Source organism: Lissotriton vulgaris, chromosome 5, assembly GCF_964263255.1.
Source record: "Lissotriton vulgaris chromosome 5, aLisVul1.2, whole genome shotgun sequence".
Lineage (NCBI taxonomy): Eukaryota > Metazoa > Chordata > Amphibia > Caudata > Salamandridae > Lissotriton > Lissotriton vulgaris.
Window position 1 is genome coordinate 1,497,838,344 of NC_141693.1, and position 19,582 is coordinate 1,497,857,925.

A 19,582-nucleotide genomic window follows, 5' to 3' on the forward strand; every position below is an offset into this window, starting at 1 on the left:
CTGCGGAAATCGGAATCTTTTTTTTTTCTGCTAGAGGTGACAGAAAGCTTTGGACTATAGAGAAGATCTCCTTATCATTATTCTCTGCCTTTAAAATTCTAGTTGCAAAGTAAGCGCCTTTTGCAGTCTTAATTGCAGCATAGTATTCTCTTTGAACTAGACGGAGGTCGGCTTTGGCTTGAGGAGAGTAAGCAGCTCTCCAATGCCGCTCGGATTTTTTACATGCTCTTTTTAGTTCTCCAAGCGCTGGCGTATACCAGGGTTGAGATGGCAGACCGCGTCGGTGGTTTTGCGGGTACGGTTTAGAGGTGGCCTCTACACCTCAGCAGATCCAGGCATTGAAGTGCCTAAGGGGAAAGCGCTAATGCAGGTATTTTGTGTGGAGTGATGCTCAAAAACATTCAGTATACCGTGAACCATGTGAGGTCTGCGAAAATTCAATACAATGCAATGCAATACCTACAAAAGAAACTGAACAAATACATTCCTGGACGTCTGTTGAGATCAGGCTCCCTGCAGTTGCTCTACATACCTCGCATCCGACTTAAACGCACAGGAGGCATGGCCTTCTCCTATCTGGCCACCAAGTATTGGAACAGTCTGCCTAAAGCCCTGAGGGATATCCTGACGTATGGAACCTTCAGAAAACAACTATAAGCCTTCTTGTGTTAAACACCCTCTCAGCTCAGCCCCGTTATCAGTGTTGTTTCTCTAGGCAGCGCCGAGATGCCCCAGGGTGAGTCGAGCGCTATATAAGAGTATATAACATAACACAAAAAAACATTTGGGGTGAGATCGTGACTGAGACTGTGAAGGACGGAAGGTGATAATGATAGCGAGAGTGGTAGGAACTGTGTGCAGAGACGCCTACGGGCATTCATGTGCTATATAAATCTCTCTCACAATCACAATCACAGATAGGGAAGAGTGGCAGGGATGGGTTATGACAGCGATTGGGACTGCAAGGTCACATGGAGTGGGAGGTAATAGGGATGTAGAGAGTGACAGGGACGGGGAGGGTAAGAAGACCCAGTAGGGTGATAAGGAGGACAACACTGCCTGAGAGCGTTAAAGGGGGGACATGGACTAGGAGGTAACAGGGATGTAGAGAGTGACAGGGGCTGGCAGGGTATGAAGACCCAGTAGGGTGATAAGAAGGACAACAAGCCTGAGAGCGTTAGAGGTGGGGATGGTGACAGAGATGTGACTGTGATAGGGTTTGAGAGCGAGATGGGTATTGGGATGGTGACAGAGGAGTGGGAGTGCGATAGGACTCAGGAAAATCTACCTGCTCCCACTACAGATGTATCAGCCAAGCTAGCCACACGCTCCCTAAAGCCCCCCCCTACTTATTAGACAAATCTCATCTTCCCCCACCTCCTATCAATACCCACCTACACCCAGCTCCGTCACTAGCCACCTCATTACTTACCTGAGCCATTTCCCTCCACACACCCCATCCCACCCACTAGTAGCTGTCTGGCACAACTCCCTCCACATCCTTGCCCACACCTCATTCACTAACCACCAGCTCCTACACCCTTGGCTTTACTTTAGCCACTCGCCTACCTCACCCGTCACAACCTACTTGCTTCCACATCCCCTACCAGCCTTACCTCTACGCCCCCACCTCCCCTTAGGCACAATCCACCTGACTCGCCTCAGTCACTGCTCACCTGTACCAAAATGTATTGCTAGCCACCTCTTACTTGGTGACTGGCTCTCACAGCTCTATTCCATATCAGTCACGACCCAGTTGCCACCACACCCCCTGCCACCCCCTCAGGCACTGCCCACTCCAAGCCCCTACCCTAGCAACATAACCACCACACCCCAATCCCACCGGCCGCCTGCTCTGCTACCCCCACCAAGGCTGCAATATAGCTGCCCCAGTGGGGTAACACAGGCCCTTGCAGCCCCAGTAGTGCGGGAGAGTGTGGGGGGGGGTTTCCAGGCCCCCCTTCAGTGCAGTATCCTGGCCTGAGATCTCCTGAGTAAGTCTGGAAGGGTGCCCCTCCATGCACTTTGCAGTGGAGCCCCCTCAAGTTTCCTTACCCCACTGCTGCCCCGACAAAGAGAGAAAATTACCCCAGCCCTGCTGGCCCCAGAGACACCATACAGCAGTGTACAGCTACACTTCTCCCTCACTGTGCCCCTGGAGATGCCAACACATGTTCCCATCCATCCCCCAAAACCCGAGATATCACCTCATTTCCACTTTTCTTGAGCCCCTCTAACCCAGAGGCCCTCAGATCACTGAACATCCAGCATTACCCCCATGCACCCAGCCAGCCTACCGTGTTCTCCTTATAACTTACACAAAAGGATATTTGCCTGACCCCTTTTCTAGGGGTCTCTTTGTTTGCCTGTCGGTAGCAGCCCAGCCCCAGAGACACTGCACCTGATGCTTTATCTTCTTCTGGATGACAGTACCTAGCCGTGCCCTGGTAGATCCCGATGCGGCATGCACCCGCACATGCTGGGGTAACCCAATAAGACGACCCACACATGCTGAGGTAACGCAAGAAGACGAAACAGTGAATTGCACAGCATTTCCTTTCATGCGCAAGTAATACATTTGCAAAATGTAAGCCAGAAAGATAAGGACTGGGTCCACTTTTGCAAGGTAATTGCTGACATTTTAGTCTTACATGCAATTTATGTTTGTGTGAATTTTCACAACCCCTCCCTTCTTCCCACATACTTCAAAGGACACAAGGTTATGGTAAAAGAAAAGGCTGCAATTTATTGCGTATCACATAAAGCATGGATCAACATCTCACAACGTTCATGGTTGGTCATCCGGGACCCGTTCATGGTTGGTCATCTGGGACCCATGCTTTGTCATAAATTTGCATCTCTTGGTAATCATGTCCCACTAGTCCTGTTTCGTTTTAGCAGACAGTCTTTGCAGACAGTCTCACAGGCTTTGCCCCACGGGTTCCCGGTGGGCCCCCATTGGTCAGCTGCAGTTCCAAACCACGCTACTTCACACCAGCCCACAGGGGAGACCCCAGAAACAAAATGTAAGCTGAGATGAGGGGGAGAGGGCGTGGCATCTTTGACCTCCTTTTAAATCTGCCACTGACGTGACACTAAAATAAGTGGTGCAAGCATGCTTAAAACACAGGGCAGGAGACACACACATGCTTTCCAAGAACCGGAAGGCAGATGTCCACATAGGTTTATTATTTAGGAATGTTGAGTATGTGCTGAACAAAGACCACGTGTTAGCAGATGCAAAGTCCAGTTCTTTGAAGCACTTTTCATCTTCACACCCGCAGGCTTCAGAGTAGAGTTCTCGAATGCGTCCCTCTCGCTGCAAGAGGGAAGAAGAAGGCGGATTATTAGGTTTTACCACTGCATTGCTTTTGACATTTGCATGGTGAAAAGATGTTACCAAGCTTCAAGTCACAGTATGGGCAGCAGCCGCAGGGCAAGCTTCCTTCATACACAGACAGTACAGTACAGCACCAGTACTGCAGACTTCCCTTGCGCATACCGAACAAGTACACCGGGTGCAATGGCAGTACATGCCTTCCTCCTGTCCACTGCACAGTAACAAAATCCATTAGTGGGGAACGCAACATTAACGTACCACACCCTGGTGCACAGCATTTTATTTAAAGGATACTAGATCCCCCTTTTTAAGGGGGATCTAGTATCCTTTAGAAAAGGGGGATCTAGTATCCTTTAAATAAAATGCTGTGCACCAGGGTGTGGAACGTTAATGTTGCGTTCCCCAGTAATAGATTTTGACTAAATTGCGCGATGGCAAGGCGAAACCCAGGTTGCACGCAAGAGGCCAAGGATGTTTAAATATATGGATTATGGATTATTGTGAAAAGTCAGGTGTGCACACCACCACATTCATCATAAACATTGCACAGTCACAGCACAAGCAGCAGCAGGACAATCCCCCTACACAGAGGAGAGGCATGCTACATCCAGGAGCTCTGCACTGCACAAGAGGAGAGGAGGTAAAGTATGAGCAGCAGCCATCCAAGCATCCATCACAGGCACAGAACAGTCAGAGTACAAGCAGCAGCGCTACACGCTTCTGTTAGACAGACAGAAGACAGAGAGCACAGGCAACATGTGCTATCTTCCCTTGCGCTCATTCAGAACAGTCACAGAACAAGTAGCATTTGTGCAAGCTTCTGATAAACAGAAGACAGAGAGCACAGGCAACAGTGCCAGCTTCCCTTGCATCACACAGAACAGTTATAGCACTTTAAGTGACAGTGCACACCCCCACGCAAAGACCAGTCACATCACAGGCAGCAGCACTGCAAGATTTCCTTGCTTTTGAGTATTTTCAAGATTGAATGTAGGATGACCTCAAAGCAGGTAAACAATATGACAAGACCTTGTGGAAAGTAGAAGGAATGTTAAAATGTAAAGGGAGAGAACAAAACCTGCAGAAAAGGGAGGATGCGTTACAGCTGTTCAGTGTACATCACAATATGCCTAGCTATGGAATAGACAGGGAGATGGAAGGTTTTCTATACTTTAACTAGAACATTTAGGGGCATATTTACAAGGGCTTATCGCCATAGGAACATGGCTTTTTGCGATGTTCCTGCGGTGATAATTCCTTCACTTAATTTACAAGGCGGCGTTAAACTACATTAAGTGGCTTAACACCACCTTGTAAATAAGGCCCCCTTCCATGCTACAATTTTTGCGTGAAAGTGGCGGGTAATGGGCATTGCGGTGGGAATCCCACTGCAACATTAATTGATTTCGACGCTGCCCCCTACTTACATGTGTGGTGTAAATATGGGGCAGCTCTAAAATTAAGACCAAGGAAAACTAAAGGTCTAAACATGGCGAATTGAGGAAAAAAGTTTAATTTCTCCTCTTTTTTTGCTGTTTCTATGTGTGCTGCATTCTGCAGCAAACATAGAAGCAGCATATAGCCATGAATGAGTGTTTATGTGCAGGAAGGTGTCCTCTCCTGCACATAAACAATAATTAAATAAATTACGATTTGCAACTTCTATGTGTGCTGCACAATGCAGGACAGATAGGAGTTACATATCACCATTAGTGATTGTTTATGTGTAGGAAGGAGCACCTTCCTGCACAAAAAACAATCATTCCCTCAATGCAAGCACCCTTGCACTATGGTGCAAGGGTGCCTGCGTTGGCAATAGGCAGCTGAGTTTAGTGCCAGCACTAGGGAAAACGTAGGGATGTGTTGTAACATTGTAAATAAGGCGCGTCCCTTCATTTTCGGAATGGTTAGCAATTTTTGCTTAACGTCACGCTTCGCCATTCACTTGTAAATATGTCCCAAAAACTCATGAAAGCAGAGGGAACCAAAGCATACCTTTCAAGAAAGATCAGCATTGAGTTAGTACAGAGCTGAAAAGTCATACAAAATGTGAACACTGTTCTACAGATAAACCATAAAATAACATGACGTATATTATTAGCACTAAGTGACAATGCTGGGTACACTAATAGTATAATACTGAGGTATAAGGAAGGGACACTCCCTGGGTGCCTCCAGGTATTACAGTAGTGCCCACACCATCCCATTAATTACAAAGCAACATAAACTAAATGAAGTGAATCACTTATGACGCAATTGTATACTTACAGCAATACAACCTGTTGATCTTTGTTATGTCGGTTTCGGTGAACCGTCGAGATTGCCCAATAGGGACATTAGGATCGGGCTTGGGCACAATGGTGGGACTTCCATTGCGTGAGAAGGCATCCCTGTAACAAGACACAAGTATGAGCAGATGCAACGCAATCTTCTACTATTGTGCCTTGTCCACATAGAGGCAATGACCCCTCTATGAACACTCTAGGTGAAAAGGCGGGTCATCTTGCAAACACATAGTAAGAGTATTTCACAAGACTGCATGTTGATGGCAGCATGTGAGCTGGAGTCAATGTTAGTTTCCATTAATCATGAACACCAATTGTGTTAAATCTTAAGAGCTAAGTACATCTCCATAAACTATAGAAAACTCTTTGCATTGATTTCAAGATGGGGTACAGCCTTCTACTTCCAGTAGCGAGGGTGTCCAATAACCTGATCTCAGATATGTTGGCTTTAGACAGAACTTGATGTCTTTTTGGTAAAGCATAATATTGACCACTCTTTCTAGTAGGCTTTTCCTTGATTTCGTCTTCGATTTACCTGAGCGAGATTGCATTTCCTGCACCATTTTCTGTATCGTTTCAGGGGACAATGCAATAGTTTGTGACTCAAAGTCAAAGTCAAAGAAAGCTTTATTCGATTGCTATATCAGACAATCATAAAAGCACACGAAGAAGCATTAAAAAACATATCCACAAGTACATAAAATATCCTACAAATGTACACATAGTTTCTGGTATGATGCATGGTTAAAAAGAAGAAGTGTTAAATTGAAAACATTAAAAAACATATCAGGCAGTACATTATTTACAGAATTAACCTACACATGTACACATAACTAATAGTATAATACAACATTTAAGAAACAGTATTTAATTAAGACAATATTAAATTGAAATCTTTATCCGATAGAATCGATGATTAAATAAGCATGCTTTTCCTTTGACTCAGAACTTCCTTCAAAAAGATTACAATTCTAAAAACACTATGCTCGTTATCTAGGTGTTGTAGTGCAAGAAGAGCAGTTCGACATTGGTGGAGCCCAAACAATTATTAAAACTAGTATTAAGTGCATTTTCCTTACATGGGTATAGAATCTACAAAAAAGAACCACATGTATTGTAGATTTACAGGAGCTATTGTCACAGGGGCAGGGTCGAAGGTTATGAGTCCAATCATTCATTATGGGTAAAGTAACTAGTCTGTGAAATACCCCCAACCTAAATCTGGTTAATAAAAACCTATTGTATACTCCAGGTACGAAAATCAAATAAGGTTGAAGGCTAAAAGTGGATAAAATCAGCTAGTGGTGCAGGACTGTTGATTAAGTGTCTCGGAGCACAATCTAATAGAGTTCAGAAACACAAGGCCTTCCTTTCGTAATTCTTTTCTTTTTATTGTCCCAATACTTTTTGGGTTATAAAAGCAGTCTATAAGACCAAGATCTTGTAAGAAGTTGTGGACATCCCTTATCCATGGGCTCTTTAAGTCCCCTTCTAGTTTCAGAATATCTAGTAAAATGTCTCTGTTGAATTTAGCCTTGTCTTTGGTCCAAGGCCTGTGCCATAAAAGCACAGGCTCAAGCTTTATTAAATCAGAGATGAAGGGTAGTCCCAGCTCCGGGTAACATATACAAGATTATGTACTGTTTGGGACAGATAAAATGTACCTTAGAAAATGATTTTCAATACGTTGGATAGGCAGCAAGTCAGTGAACCCCCAGACCCCTGCGCCATACACTGCTGAAGAGACACACTTTGCCTTATTTTAACAAGCTTCTCAGGTAGCCTTTTTCCCAGTTTCCTGGCAAAGTTAGTAAGGGCAGAAGTTGTTCTAAGGAGTAGCAATTTTTTCGCTGCCACAGTTTGTGCCCAAGTATCATTATGCGCAATAAGGATTCCCAGATATGGGAACCTTTTGGTTACCCTGATCTTCTGACCTGCTACAAACATATCTTTAGATTTCTTAACACCAGAGCCACATCGCATAATACAAGTCTTAGAGGAGTTTACTCTTAACCCTTTCATAAAATGGAAAAAACTGTCCAGCAACCTCTGTAGAACTACTTGTGTGCGGGACATCAGCACTGGGTCATCTGCGTAAAGAAGGGCTGGAATTGGACGTCCTGGCACCTGAGGAAAATCATTATTATCCTTCAGGAGGGCCTCTTCCAGGCCATTGGTTTAAAGATTAAAAAGGAACAGAGCCAGGACCCAACCTTGACTGACTCCACTCCTGATCAGGAATGAAGCTGAACGGTCACCCCTCAGTCCATTGCGGATAGGCACCTTGCCGTCACAATAAAAACGCTTAAGAAAATCATTGATCTGGACATCAACCATAATAACTTTTAAAATAGACCAGAGTTTGCTGTGGACGATGCAGTCGAAAGTGGCTGTGACATCCACAAACGCTAAAAATAGGTTCCCCTTCTTTGCCCTCGTGTACTTCCCCACCAGGATAGACAGATTTAAACCCTGTTCCACCGCCCCTAATCCTGCTCGAAATCCGTATTGCAGGTCGGATAGGACGGAGTTCTCATCTGCCCAGTCCTGAAGGCATTCTAAAATAATCCTACCTATAACTTTAGTTACTGCGTCCAGCAGAGAGATTGGACGGTAACAGCCAGGGTCTTGTCTTTCCCCCTTTTAAAACACCTTGGCTGCTATGGGGTTTTCCCATCCTGTGCTGCATTCAATCAATCCCCATTGTTCATGACAAGGTCAGCTCGTCAAACGCACAGCGCAGGTAACACCCATGACGAGCTGACCTTGTCATGAGCATGGAAGGGGTTAAAGATAGGGACAATAGTAGATTCCACCCAAGTCGATGGGAAGGTGGTGCTGCAGCTCGCAGTAATTGCCTGAACCAGAATGGGTCCCCACAAGGAAATGTTTGATTTGAACAGATCTATGGGGACCCCATCTGCTCCAGGAGCCTTACTACCCTTGCTTAAGGATAAGGCCTGCTCCACCTCGTCCAGGGTAAACAACAGGTCAGAATAGGATGGAGGGAAATTCAATTTAAAGTCTTCCAAAGTAAAATTACAAATCACACCAGGGTTACCCTCTCCACTGTATACTCTACAGAAATGTTTGCTCCATTCTTCCTCAGCGATTGCAATTTCAATAGAAGGGCCAGCCTCGCTTTACAAGAAAGGATCTTTAACTACCTTTCAAAAATCTGAACTTTCATTCGTTATTGAGGCCTTATGTAAGGTCTCCCAGGCCTCATTTTTCAGGGTAGTTTTTCTGGCCTTTATGACTTTTTCAGATCCCACTCTAGCACTCCTCACATCATCTAGATTTCTGCGAGTTTTATGTAACTTCTTTTTTAGGAGGGAGTATGCCCGGGTACACCTGGAATCAAACCATCCATTCGAGTGTCTTCTGCTGCTAGTACTTTTTAGAAGGGATTCTTTTATTTCGTTTGATATCACTTGGAATGAGACCATAATATTATCTGGGGCAGCTGACTCATTCAAACAAGTCCCGATGGCAGATCTACATCTGTCCACCACTATCTTTGTTGTTGCAACCTGGTCCACCATAGCCCAACGCAGGGAATACCCATTCGATCTTCCGATCGCTATGTTTTCTAAAAGTTGGTCACGTTTATCAAATCTAAGTGCTCTACTCAAGGATAATATCACTGACAAACACAGTGGAAAGTGATCGCTGAGAGAGTTACCTGAGACAGTAAATAAGTGCAACCTATGCACATAATTACATGATGTTAAAATGTAATCTATGGTGGTGTGAAAACCCCTACCAATAAATGTCCAAGGCATGGGGATGGATGGCTGACCTAATTTGTTTACTAAGCCCAAGTTAAGGTTAAAAATGAATTCATTAAGTTGCTCTTCCAACACAGAATGTCAAAAGTGGGATGAGCATGCCCGGTCTTCAATCAGAACACCACATAATTTATCATCGTTGGTACATAGTGCTAGATAGTAATCTTTTTCCTTATTTTCACAATCATATTTCAATGATTTGATCATACCTTTTACTACATTTCCAATTTTATCAGATGGAATAATATTGAAAAATTTGGTCAGGACTATACAGTGTTTTGTGTCCAATTCTAGAATGACCATTTGGTAGTCAGGATCCCTAACAAACATCGTTATTACCTCCACTTATCTGTGCAGCCTAGAAATGTTAGAATGACAGTGATTAATAGGTGTATCGGTGTAGGCGAGTCGGTGAAGGCATATGCAAGTGATAATGAGAGTAGCTCTGCTGATGAGAGGAATTTCGTAACCAACGCGGATTTGAAAACACTAGCCATCACCACGCCTCTATGGCTCTCTCCACAATGCCGATGTGACGGTCTCCAATGTATACCACCATTTCATATATCTTCACGAGCCACCGGCGTGATAGTACCGCTTAAGCGAAACTACCATAAAATAGTCCCCTGATGAAGCGTTAAGCCCGAAATGCATTGGGCAGTAATGAATGAATAATTATGAAAGATATGCATACTACGGAAAGAATAGTATCAATTTGAAACCAATAAAAAAAATACAACTTCATAAACAAAGCACACAGAAACTTGGAATTTATTTGAAATGTATTGAAAGGTGTGGCCGTTGGGGATGCTTCTCCTACGGGAGATAGCAATTTTTGCTAGTAGCTATCAGGGGCCATATTACACAGAGTGAAATGAAATGAAATGAAAGATTTTTATTGTTTCAGTTAATTAAAACCACAACAATACATTTTACAGGAATCGACTAATGTGTTTAAAATTTCTTAATATATATGTACAATCTCTGTTAGTATATTCTATAACACTCTCCGTCTAAAACCGAGTTTGTTATTTAAAATCGAATGAAGTGTAATAAAAATGCAGTCTGTCTAGCTTAGTTCTGAAGTTCTTGATTTTTTCCTCTTTAATGTTCCGGAGAGCTCTCTGCCCGAGCTACCACAGTTGTGTTATCCTTTTGTTGACAGGGTGCCATGGTGTGTTTTAGCGCTTGGGAGTGGGCTGCAAGGAACTTTAGTAATAGGCAGTTCAATCGCGTGTCTGCTGGGTTCAAGGTTGCCATAATTGCAGATCTGCACGTTCTTATACCCCGCTTGTTCATAGACTTTTTTAACAGAGAGCTTCGAGCTTGAGCTAGATTCGGGCAGATGCAGACAAGATGAATAAAGTCCTCGTTGCTCCTCCCGCATAGTCTGCAGGTTTTTGGTCCATTATGCACCCAGATTGGTTGGTCCATAATGGATGGAAATTTCCCCAAACGGAGTCCCATTAATTTCTGTTTTCTGTGAGCTGGAAATGTAATTGTTAAGTATGGGGCTGCCACAAGTGTTTTGTAATTTGATATTACCATCCATGCGTGTTTTCTGTTGGTAAACGTGGCTTTATCAAGTAAGAGAGAGTGGAATTTTGTCGACTTGTTTATAGCCTGTTTGAACGCCGGGTAAGGCAGGTTAAGTTCCCAGAGTTTTCTTGTTCCAGTCTCAGTTATGGAGTTTTCAAGATACTGGTTGTATGGGGATTTAGTGTCAGATCTAATTTCTTCCCATAGTGCTTGGTGCAATTCCGAGGCTGACGTGTTCTGTTTCAGTGTATATCAGTACTTAATACTTGCGTACTTTCTTCCCACCGATTCATTTACTGTTCCAAATTCTAACCTTGTCTGAGCTGGTGAGGCTCCCTGTTGTATTTGGAAGGTAGATTTGAAGATGGCTGTCTGCATTTTGTTAAGCAGATCCGCATCTTTCCCATGCAATCCTACACTGCCGTATGAGAGGGTTGGTAGAACTTTTGCTTTTATTGTTGCCAGTAGAGGTTTATATGATGGCCCCGTGAGCTTTTTGGCCAAAGATCTAAAAGCAAATGAGAGTGAATTTGATCTCTGAGTGATGTACGACATTTGCTGCTGATGGCTTTGTCGATTATCGAAGTAGAAGCCCAAGTACTTGAAGTTGGACACAGCCTCTAGCTTTGTTCCCTCCAGGTAGATGTATGTACTGGCTGTCCGCCGCCTGGTGATAAGCATTGTTTTTGTTTTTGTTGTGTTAATCTCCAGGTTGTTATTTGTTATAAATTCTGCCAGCCCTACTAGTAACATTTGAATGCCAATCTTCGTTAGATTCAACAATACCACGTCGTCTGCATAGGATAGATGAGTTAGAGGAAGGGAGCCAAGTTTAGGTGGATGAGATGGGATCTTATTTAGACTTGATGTTAGGTCTGCCATAAAAAGGTTAAAAAGATGGGGGGCTAGGACACAGCCCTGCTTGGGGCCTTTGCTGGTATTGATTTTTCTTGAGAGCCGTGTTCCACTCCCCAATTTAACTTCCATCCAGGTATTGGAGTAAAGGAGTAAGATCCCTCTCAGGATTTTATCCGGAATGTTCCAGCTGCACAATTTCCTCCATAAGATGTTCCGATCCACACTATCGAATGCTGCCTTTAAGTCAATGAAACATAGATGAAGGGGCTGTTTTCTCCAAAGATATTTGTCGGCTAGCATTGAGAGAGACATAATGTTAGTTAGTGTCCCAGTTCCTTTCCTGAAGCCTGTTTGGTTCAGTGGTATTCTCTTTGTGACGTCGGTCCAATTTATTAGATCTTCCAGGACGAGGGATGCAAAGTACTTCACCTCCACATCTACGAGGGCAATCAGTCTGTAATTAGCTGGGGATGTTCTGTCTCCTCCTTTAAAGATGGGTGAAATTATGGAGCCCTTCCAACTGGATGGTATTTGGTTTTCGCCTATTATTTCTTCAAATAATATTTTTAATTTTCTGCACCACTACACAGAGTGCTTCGGGGGTGTAACGGGTGTCTGCGCCTGCTTTGCAAGCCCTGGGGCACTTTGGTATTACAGAAGGGGCCGCAGATGCTTGTGCAGCCCATTGTAATACCAATAGCACTGGCACTTGTTGGTGTACATAAAACACCAGCGCTATCTTCAGGGGGCGTTCCCTCATTTTCCTGGGGGAGTGCGCCATGCAAATGAAAAAATCCATTTGCCTCTGTGCCTGTGCTATATTACAAACGTGAGCACAGAGACAAAAAAGCTGTCAAGAGGCGCACTGACAGTGCACCACCTAAAAGCTGGCACACTGTCAGTGTGCCCCCTAAGAGAGCTCTCTGAAGCAGCAAAGGGGGTCCTATGGACCCCTAGACATCTCCTTTAAAAGAACAGGCGGGTGCCGCCTGCACTCGGAAAACACGAAGCGGCTTCAAAGCAGACGCTTGGTTTTTCACTTGAATGCACTGCCCCCAGGGCATCGCGAGTTTGCGGCTGCCCTGGGGCGAGCCCATTAATCATAATACAGTGCATTTTCCTTCATTGCGCGAGGCAAACTTTTTAAAAGGTGCGCCCAGCGCAATGAAGGAAAATGCACTGCATGTATAATGCGGCCCCTGGTGCCATATCCAACCCAAGATTCCCAAGATCCAATAAATCATTTAGGTAATATTTCATGATTCACAAACCGCTGTTCTCTGTTAAGCAATGGCATCTTGAATTTTGTTTCACAAAACTTACCTTGAGTAGTGCATAATTGAAGCATAGTCATAACGTGTGCCAAGATTATTGGTGTTCACCTTCCGAAAATTACTTTCCAAGCCTAAGAAAAAATAATTACAAGCAATCATTGTTCATGTTATTAAAATACAAGTTAATCAAGTCTCAGGTTCAGTTTCCAATAATATCATGACAAATAGTAAATTAAAGTACTAATAAGAAGAAGTGTACTTCCCCACTGCATATAGTAAGGAATGAGAAAAGGGAAGCTAGATGAGGAGGCCTCTCGTTCTCAAGACAACTGAAGAATTCTCTGAAGCAACTGAAGGTCCTGTGCAACTTGGAGTAACCCTTGGCCCTCTTAATGTGGAAGAACATAGGAGGCACAGAGAGAACAAGGAATCTGTTTGCATTGTCGGTGCCATCTTTCAGTAAACATCTTAATCATCTACAGGAGCGGCTTGTGTTTAGGAATAGAGGTGAGACAGGGAGGGTGCAGGGGGATGGATGGATGGGGGCACGATAGAGACAAATAGAAAAATTAAACATACCTGCCGCCCTCCAGGATCGTGATTAATCTGCTCCTCTCCTCTCCAGTGCAGGCAGGCACAGGCTCCCTGACTGTCCTGCGGCCAATCCTGAAGCTTCTCTCTTGCATGAGAACAGCTTCACGAATGGCCTTGGTGCCGATGATTTTCGCTCCCAGACCGAATGGGAGATTGTGCCTGCTCTCTCCAACCCGGCAATGAAACTGGGATGGCCGGCCAAACCCACATGCACAGTGAAGGCAGTGCCCTCCCCCTCCCCTCCCCCCCCCCACACACACACACACACACTCCCACTCCAGCCTGTCTTCACCCTGGCCCCGCCCCCAAGACTCCACACAAAAAAAAGAAAACAATAATAAAATGGGTTATAGGGTGAAAAAGGACGAAAAATGGAAAACAACATACTTTGCTGATATCGCCAATTGTGTACTGTTGTAAAACTTGGTTTACACCTACACCATTATGCTGCAATTTATGCTTACATTTTTTTTTAACCAGGACCTGAGCTTGCTGGTCCAGCAATACCGGTTTATGTGTCATTGTGGCTGTTCTATTTGTACCTTTTATATTTATCTATCCAATATAAAGATGAACTCTGGAACTTTTTTTGCACACTGTCACAGTGAAAGGCTTGGCATTGCCTCCAGCTAATGACTTCACCATAAGACTACATAACCCTTGCCTTGCCCATACCCTCGCCCTCATAGCATCCCAAAAAAGCAGATTTGCAGAATACAGAGGTTCACCAAACCCAGGCAAATAAAATATATATATATTCTATGGCATCTACAGGGCATAGAACAGATCAAGTCTTAACCCAGCTTAGTTACCTTGCACCATCTAGACTTACCCGGCATCACATTCTGGAGGAGGATGGTGACAAAGTCATTGCGGTCGCTGCGGTTCTGTTCATGGTGGAAGCCCAGGGCATGGAGGAGCTCGTGCTGCACCGTGCCAGTGAAGACACATCCATTCCTCTGTAAGGACACTACCTGACGACCCCCGATCCGTCCAATGAAGGACCAGCATCTGCAGAGGGGGAAGGGCGCACTGTGATGAGCACTCTTACAATGGCTGCTCGCCTATACTAGACTCTCACCCGGCTACCTGTAGGCCTCACTGCCCTTCAAAGAACTGGAACAAGGGGCTGAAGGTGAAATATATGTGTCCATGGGTGTCTTTTTATAGGTTCTCACCACTTCAATAATGGAACCCTATGTAAATAGCGCATCCCTTTTCTTACTTTCTAATGGTGCTTTAGTGAACCTCCTTACGGAATAAGTTTCTTTATGTTGCCAGTCCTAACATACAGAGCCCATCGTTCCTCTAATGATAACCCCTATACACCTATTACTAACAGTGCACAGTGAGAACTTGACTTATTGGCTTGTGAATCAATGCAAAACTGTCCCACTGGAACAAAACCGGCCCACACCCCTGTTGCCCACCGGGCGAATTTTCGCTGCCCGCTATGGCCAGATCAGCCCTGCCGGGATTAGTTGAGAATTCTATCCCTTTAGTATCCCAAGCCCACAGGATCCACAATTAGATTATTACTTATACTCAAGTTGTGTTAGCCCAACTATGAGTTTACCTGATTCATTCCAGTAAAGCCACACTACTCTTATGCAGCACTTACAACTTTGTACATTGTCCTTATCTTTTTAGGGCTTCCAATGATTGCTATACAGTTGCTATATATTCTTAATTTCTCTGATAGAGACATCTCTATCAGATGTGCTGATGCCAAACAGCATCACTCACATATACACATGCACTCACCTAAGAATCAGCCATTAGACACTGCCATCAACTACAATCACACAACCTGTCATAAAAATGTCTCATCTGGCACTATGCCAACAATGCCCCAGCAGACACTGTGCCATCACATAGGCTGTGGAGAAATACCCATCAAACACTCCTCTTGAAAATGCCCCATGAAGCACACATACGGACCCATTCTGTGGTTCGATGAAGATATAGTCGCGTTCGTTTGTTCGAGGTCTGAACGAAATACAGGTGCGTGCTGCGAATGATTGTATGGCGCCCATTATCACTGCTCGCTCATTCGGGGCTGATAGGAACAGAGAATCAGAGAAACAAGTCAAAACATTAGTTGTGAGTTCACAAGATTATTGCAAGAACATCCACACCTAAAGAGGCAGTCTACATTATTTATGACAAACTCAATGAAACTGTTAGCATTGAAGAGCCACTTAAGTTGACCATATGTGATTCCAGGCCAAAGAGCAGGCTAAATGTCCAAGCTATATCTTCAATAGCCACAGCTGGGTATGGCCTGCAGTAATGGCAGTTATGGGTCTCTGATTTGCTAATTCATGCACATACGATCACAGAAATGTCCACATCATTGACATTGGTGGTGTTGGATAGTATTAGGTCTCTCGTGGATCGGGCAAGTTAGCAGCCCTGATCCTTTTAGATCTGTCTGCGTCTTTCTACACAGTGTCTCATCGCCTTTTGCTTCAAAGGCTGCATGAAATTGGTCTGCAATCCTCTACCTTGCAGTGGTTTAGCTTGTTAAGTAAAGATCTAATGTGGTACAGCTTACCCATTTTAAACCTAGCCCTTAGGGACTGAAATGTGGAGTTCCTCCGGGATCCTCCCCAAGTCTGACCTTGTTTAACATCTATTTGTCACCTTGGACTGTCAAGGCGTTAGGCCTTGAGATCTTTATGTATGCTGGTGATACTCAGCTGACTATTTCCATCAATGACAAGTACTCTGAGACTCGGGGGAATTCAAGTGTCTGCCTCTATGAAGCAGCAGGGTGGTTGCAGGCATATTGTTTAAAACTTAATGCAATAGAAATCTTGGTGTTTTGTGGGGTCTGCAAGGGATGGTATGGAATGATTCTTGGTGGGCTTTGTTGTTAGAATCCACACCAAGGTCTAAAAGGGTGGTGAAGAGTTTGGGTTTTTTAATTGATGATTCTCTTTCAATGCAGGAACAGGTAAATGCAGTGTGTCGGAGCTGTTTAGACATCTGTGCACTCTTTGTACATTATTTTGGTGGATCCCAGTGACATGGTGAAGGAATAGCATTCAAGTTAAGATTATGAGTAGGCTAGACTACGGCAATGCGCTATTTATGGGTATGCCGGATTCTTTGTTCACATGTCTTGTCTATTCAGAATGCGGCGGCAATACTGATTTGTAACAGGCCTAGCAGGAGTTCCACTTTGGCCTGTCTCAATTCTCTTCACTGGTTTCCAGTTCGTAAGATATTCATTGTTAGGCTAGTTTGCCACGCGCACAGAGCACTTTACGACAATGGTCCAGCAAGCCTATGTGACAGAGTTACATTTTGTAAGCCAACTCGCGATCTCTGTCTGCTATTGAGGCTTTGATATATTGTAGACAAGAAATCCAGAATGGGTGGATTTGGTGAAGGTTAGAACTGGGAAGTAAGAGGTCTAACGCTGGGATATCCCTTGGGGGCGAGGATGCGCTTTATAAACCCTTTAACCATAATAATTTTTATGTCACAGGACATCAGTCAGTCTGAAACGTTAATCAATGTTTTATTTTTATGGGACTGCATGCAAGTGATGAGACCAGCTTTTTCATGAATAATATCCAATTGCAGGAACAACTTAAAAACCATAAAAGTTTGTTAAACAAACAATGACTTATTACTTACAGTAGGTGGGAGAGATCTCAAAGGGCACTAGCACCTGCCCGTTGGCAGCGCTGGGCCAGCGGCACCGGTCGGAGGCACATCGGTCTGCGTTTCCCAGGGGGTCCACTGCGATGTCACCAAATACAAGGGGTGGCCAACCAAAGGGAGATTCACCTGAGAACAATGAAGACAGGAGAAGAGCAACTGAGGTTATATTCTGAATATTTCAGCCATCTACTGCAAAAGCTTGCAGGCTTCATGCTTGTTATGAACTCCTTTGCAGGTAATGCTTGCACCCTCACCACTATAGCCACAGAGTACAAGCAGCATCATGGAAACCTCTTTTATAAACCCTTCTGCCTGTAGTTATCTGTTTATGAACTCTACAAGGTCCTCGGCTAACATTGTTCCATGCCGGGAGAGCAGCAGGAATATAGCTGCATGTTACCACAAATTGTGAAATTATAACAGATTCTGAAAGCAACTCACGTTAATGGTCTTAACTGAAGAATTTGCTACAAATCTCTAGGTGAAAGTGTATTACCTTCATTTCCATAGGATAGGGATGTGGGCGTCTAAAATACACCCTGTCATAAGGAAGTAGGTTATGAATTCTGCTAGAGGTCTTGCAGTTCCGCTGCATCAAACGCATCCGGCTTTCTTCCTCCATAGAGTGACCACACCCCTGCAGGACATGCAAGATGGAGCTGAAATATCAGCCATATGTATGTACAGCCTGAATGTCCAAGGAAATGCATGGTATGGCATTGTCCGTATTATATATAGTTTACCAGCAGGATCAATTCCGTACTTTGCACTTGGTCATAACACTGTATATACAGTTTGTTGTTTATTGTTTAAAATACATTAATCTATCACCTCCCACATAGTCCTCATAGAATTGTTAATGGTTCTTGAACAATTAAAATGGGCCTGTGTGTCATGCCAAAAATGCAAACGTCATCTGTGTGAGTTGGGAGCTAGAAAATATCAAACTTCCCATTCTTTTGGTTCTTTGGTGGCACCAATAAGTGGTGGGGTAAGAGATGTTAGGGTGACATTTAATTTAACTGGTCTTGTTGTGTTATCTTGCTTTCACCTATGTTGTTATTCCATGTTACTTTCATTGTAGCCTGTAAGAAGCTGCTTCTGATTCCAGAATGCTTAAGGAATGAGGATCCGCAGTTGCCGCAGGGAAATCAGAGACGTTGGACAGGCATTTATGTACTGCCGTTTATGAGGAATAAACTTGTATTTTGAGATTAAAGACAACGTTGTGTCTTTATATTTGGCGAATAGCATTAAATGCCAGGAGAACCATGCGGTGCAGTGGCAGAGCTACAAAAAGGATACATTGGCAGATTTATAAACCTTTCCTACTGACAGTGGAGATTAAGTGGTGGTCAGAAATAGTAAAACAGCATGTAGTTTATGGTAAGCGTGAGAATACATTAGGACATTTTAGACCTACAGTATTTTTTCAAACTATTTTTATACCATAGATGAGGAAGGAAAGATGTTGGAGGATCAGAAAAAGAAGATATTTTTGCATTTTGTTGGTCCAGAGGGATTGAAAGTATATGAACATATGGTTAAAGATACAGGGGAGGGAGGTGGTGCAAATGTTTTTGATAAGGCTATAAGTGGCTTTGATCGATATTCTGCACCTAACCTGTGTAGTAGTATAAATGATTCAAAAAACACAAGGGGGCTTATTTACAAGGCCCTTGCGCCATTTTTGCGTCATTTTTAACATAGGAAAAGTGGTGCAAGGGGCTTGCAAATCTGTCCCCTGGTGCTCATAAAAGAAATATCACTCAATCATGGAGGATAGTTGTTGGACATTTAAATTGCTCCCACTTATCTAAGAATATGCTAAACTCGCATGTGTACTACAAGTTACGTGACTGTCAAGGATGCGTTAGGTTTGCATGCTGGTGAGGCACCTTGAGGAAGGTTTGACTACAGGGCCCACCTCCTCACAGTATCCCAACGTGGAACAAGCTACCTATAATTAAGCCCGGATACAAGTACTGTCTTCACTAACAGTGGGGGTTCTGTAAGTATTGACTGCACAACACCCAGAGCTTATCATATTCTTTGGTCCTGAAGAAAGCCAATCTGACCCTGAAAGGCAAAAAATCTGGCTGAAACATGTTAACCACATCAAGGATTAGCGGGAGCAATTTAAATATCCCATAACTATCCCCCATGATTTTTTTATATTAACCGGGAGCCCTGAAAATTAAATCGCTACATGTGGATAGGAGTCTC

At 43.9% G+C, this 19,582-nt stretch overlaps 1 protein-coding gene across 1 annotated transcript in view; it reads right to left on the reverse strand.

The window, feature by feature from the left end:
* Positions 1 to 3,149: 3,149 nt before the first annotated feature.
* LOC147712838 (hatching enzyme 1.2-like) overlaps positions 3,150 to 19,582 on the reverse strand; it is a 30,907-nt gene continuing 14,474 nt past the window's right edge. Inside the window, exons 4-9 of the mRNA XM_086923509.1 lie at positions 17,330 to 17,482; positions 15,623 to 15,740; positions 14,514 to 14,692; positions 13,137 to 13,218; positions 5,609 to 5,730; positions 3,150 to 3,319 (exon numbers count right to left, since the gene is read on the reverse strand). Of these exons, the coding sequence (XP_086779635.1) occupies positions 3,288 to 3,319; positions 5,609 to 5,730; positions 13,137 to 13,218; positions 14,514 to 14,692; positions 15,623 to 15,740; positions 17,330 to 17,482 (686 nt within the window). The 3' untranslated portion in view covers positions 3,150 to 3,287. The remainder of the gene's footprint in view (positions 3,320 to 5,608; positions 5,731 to 13,136; positions 13,219 to 14,513; positions 14,693 to 15,622; positions 15,741 to 17,329; positions 17,483 to 19,582) is intronic.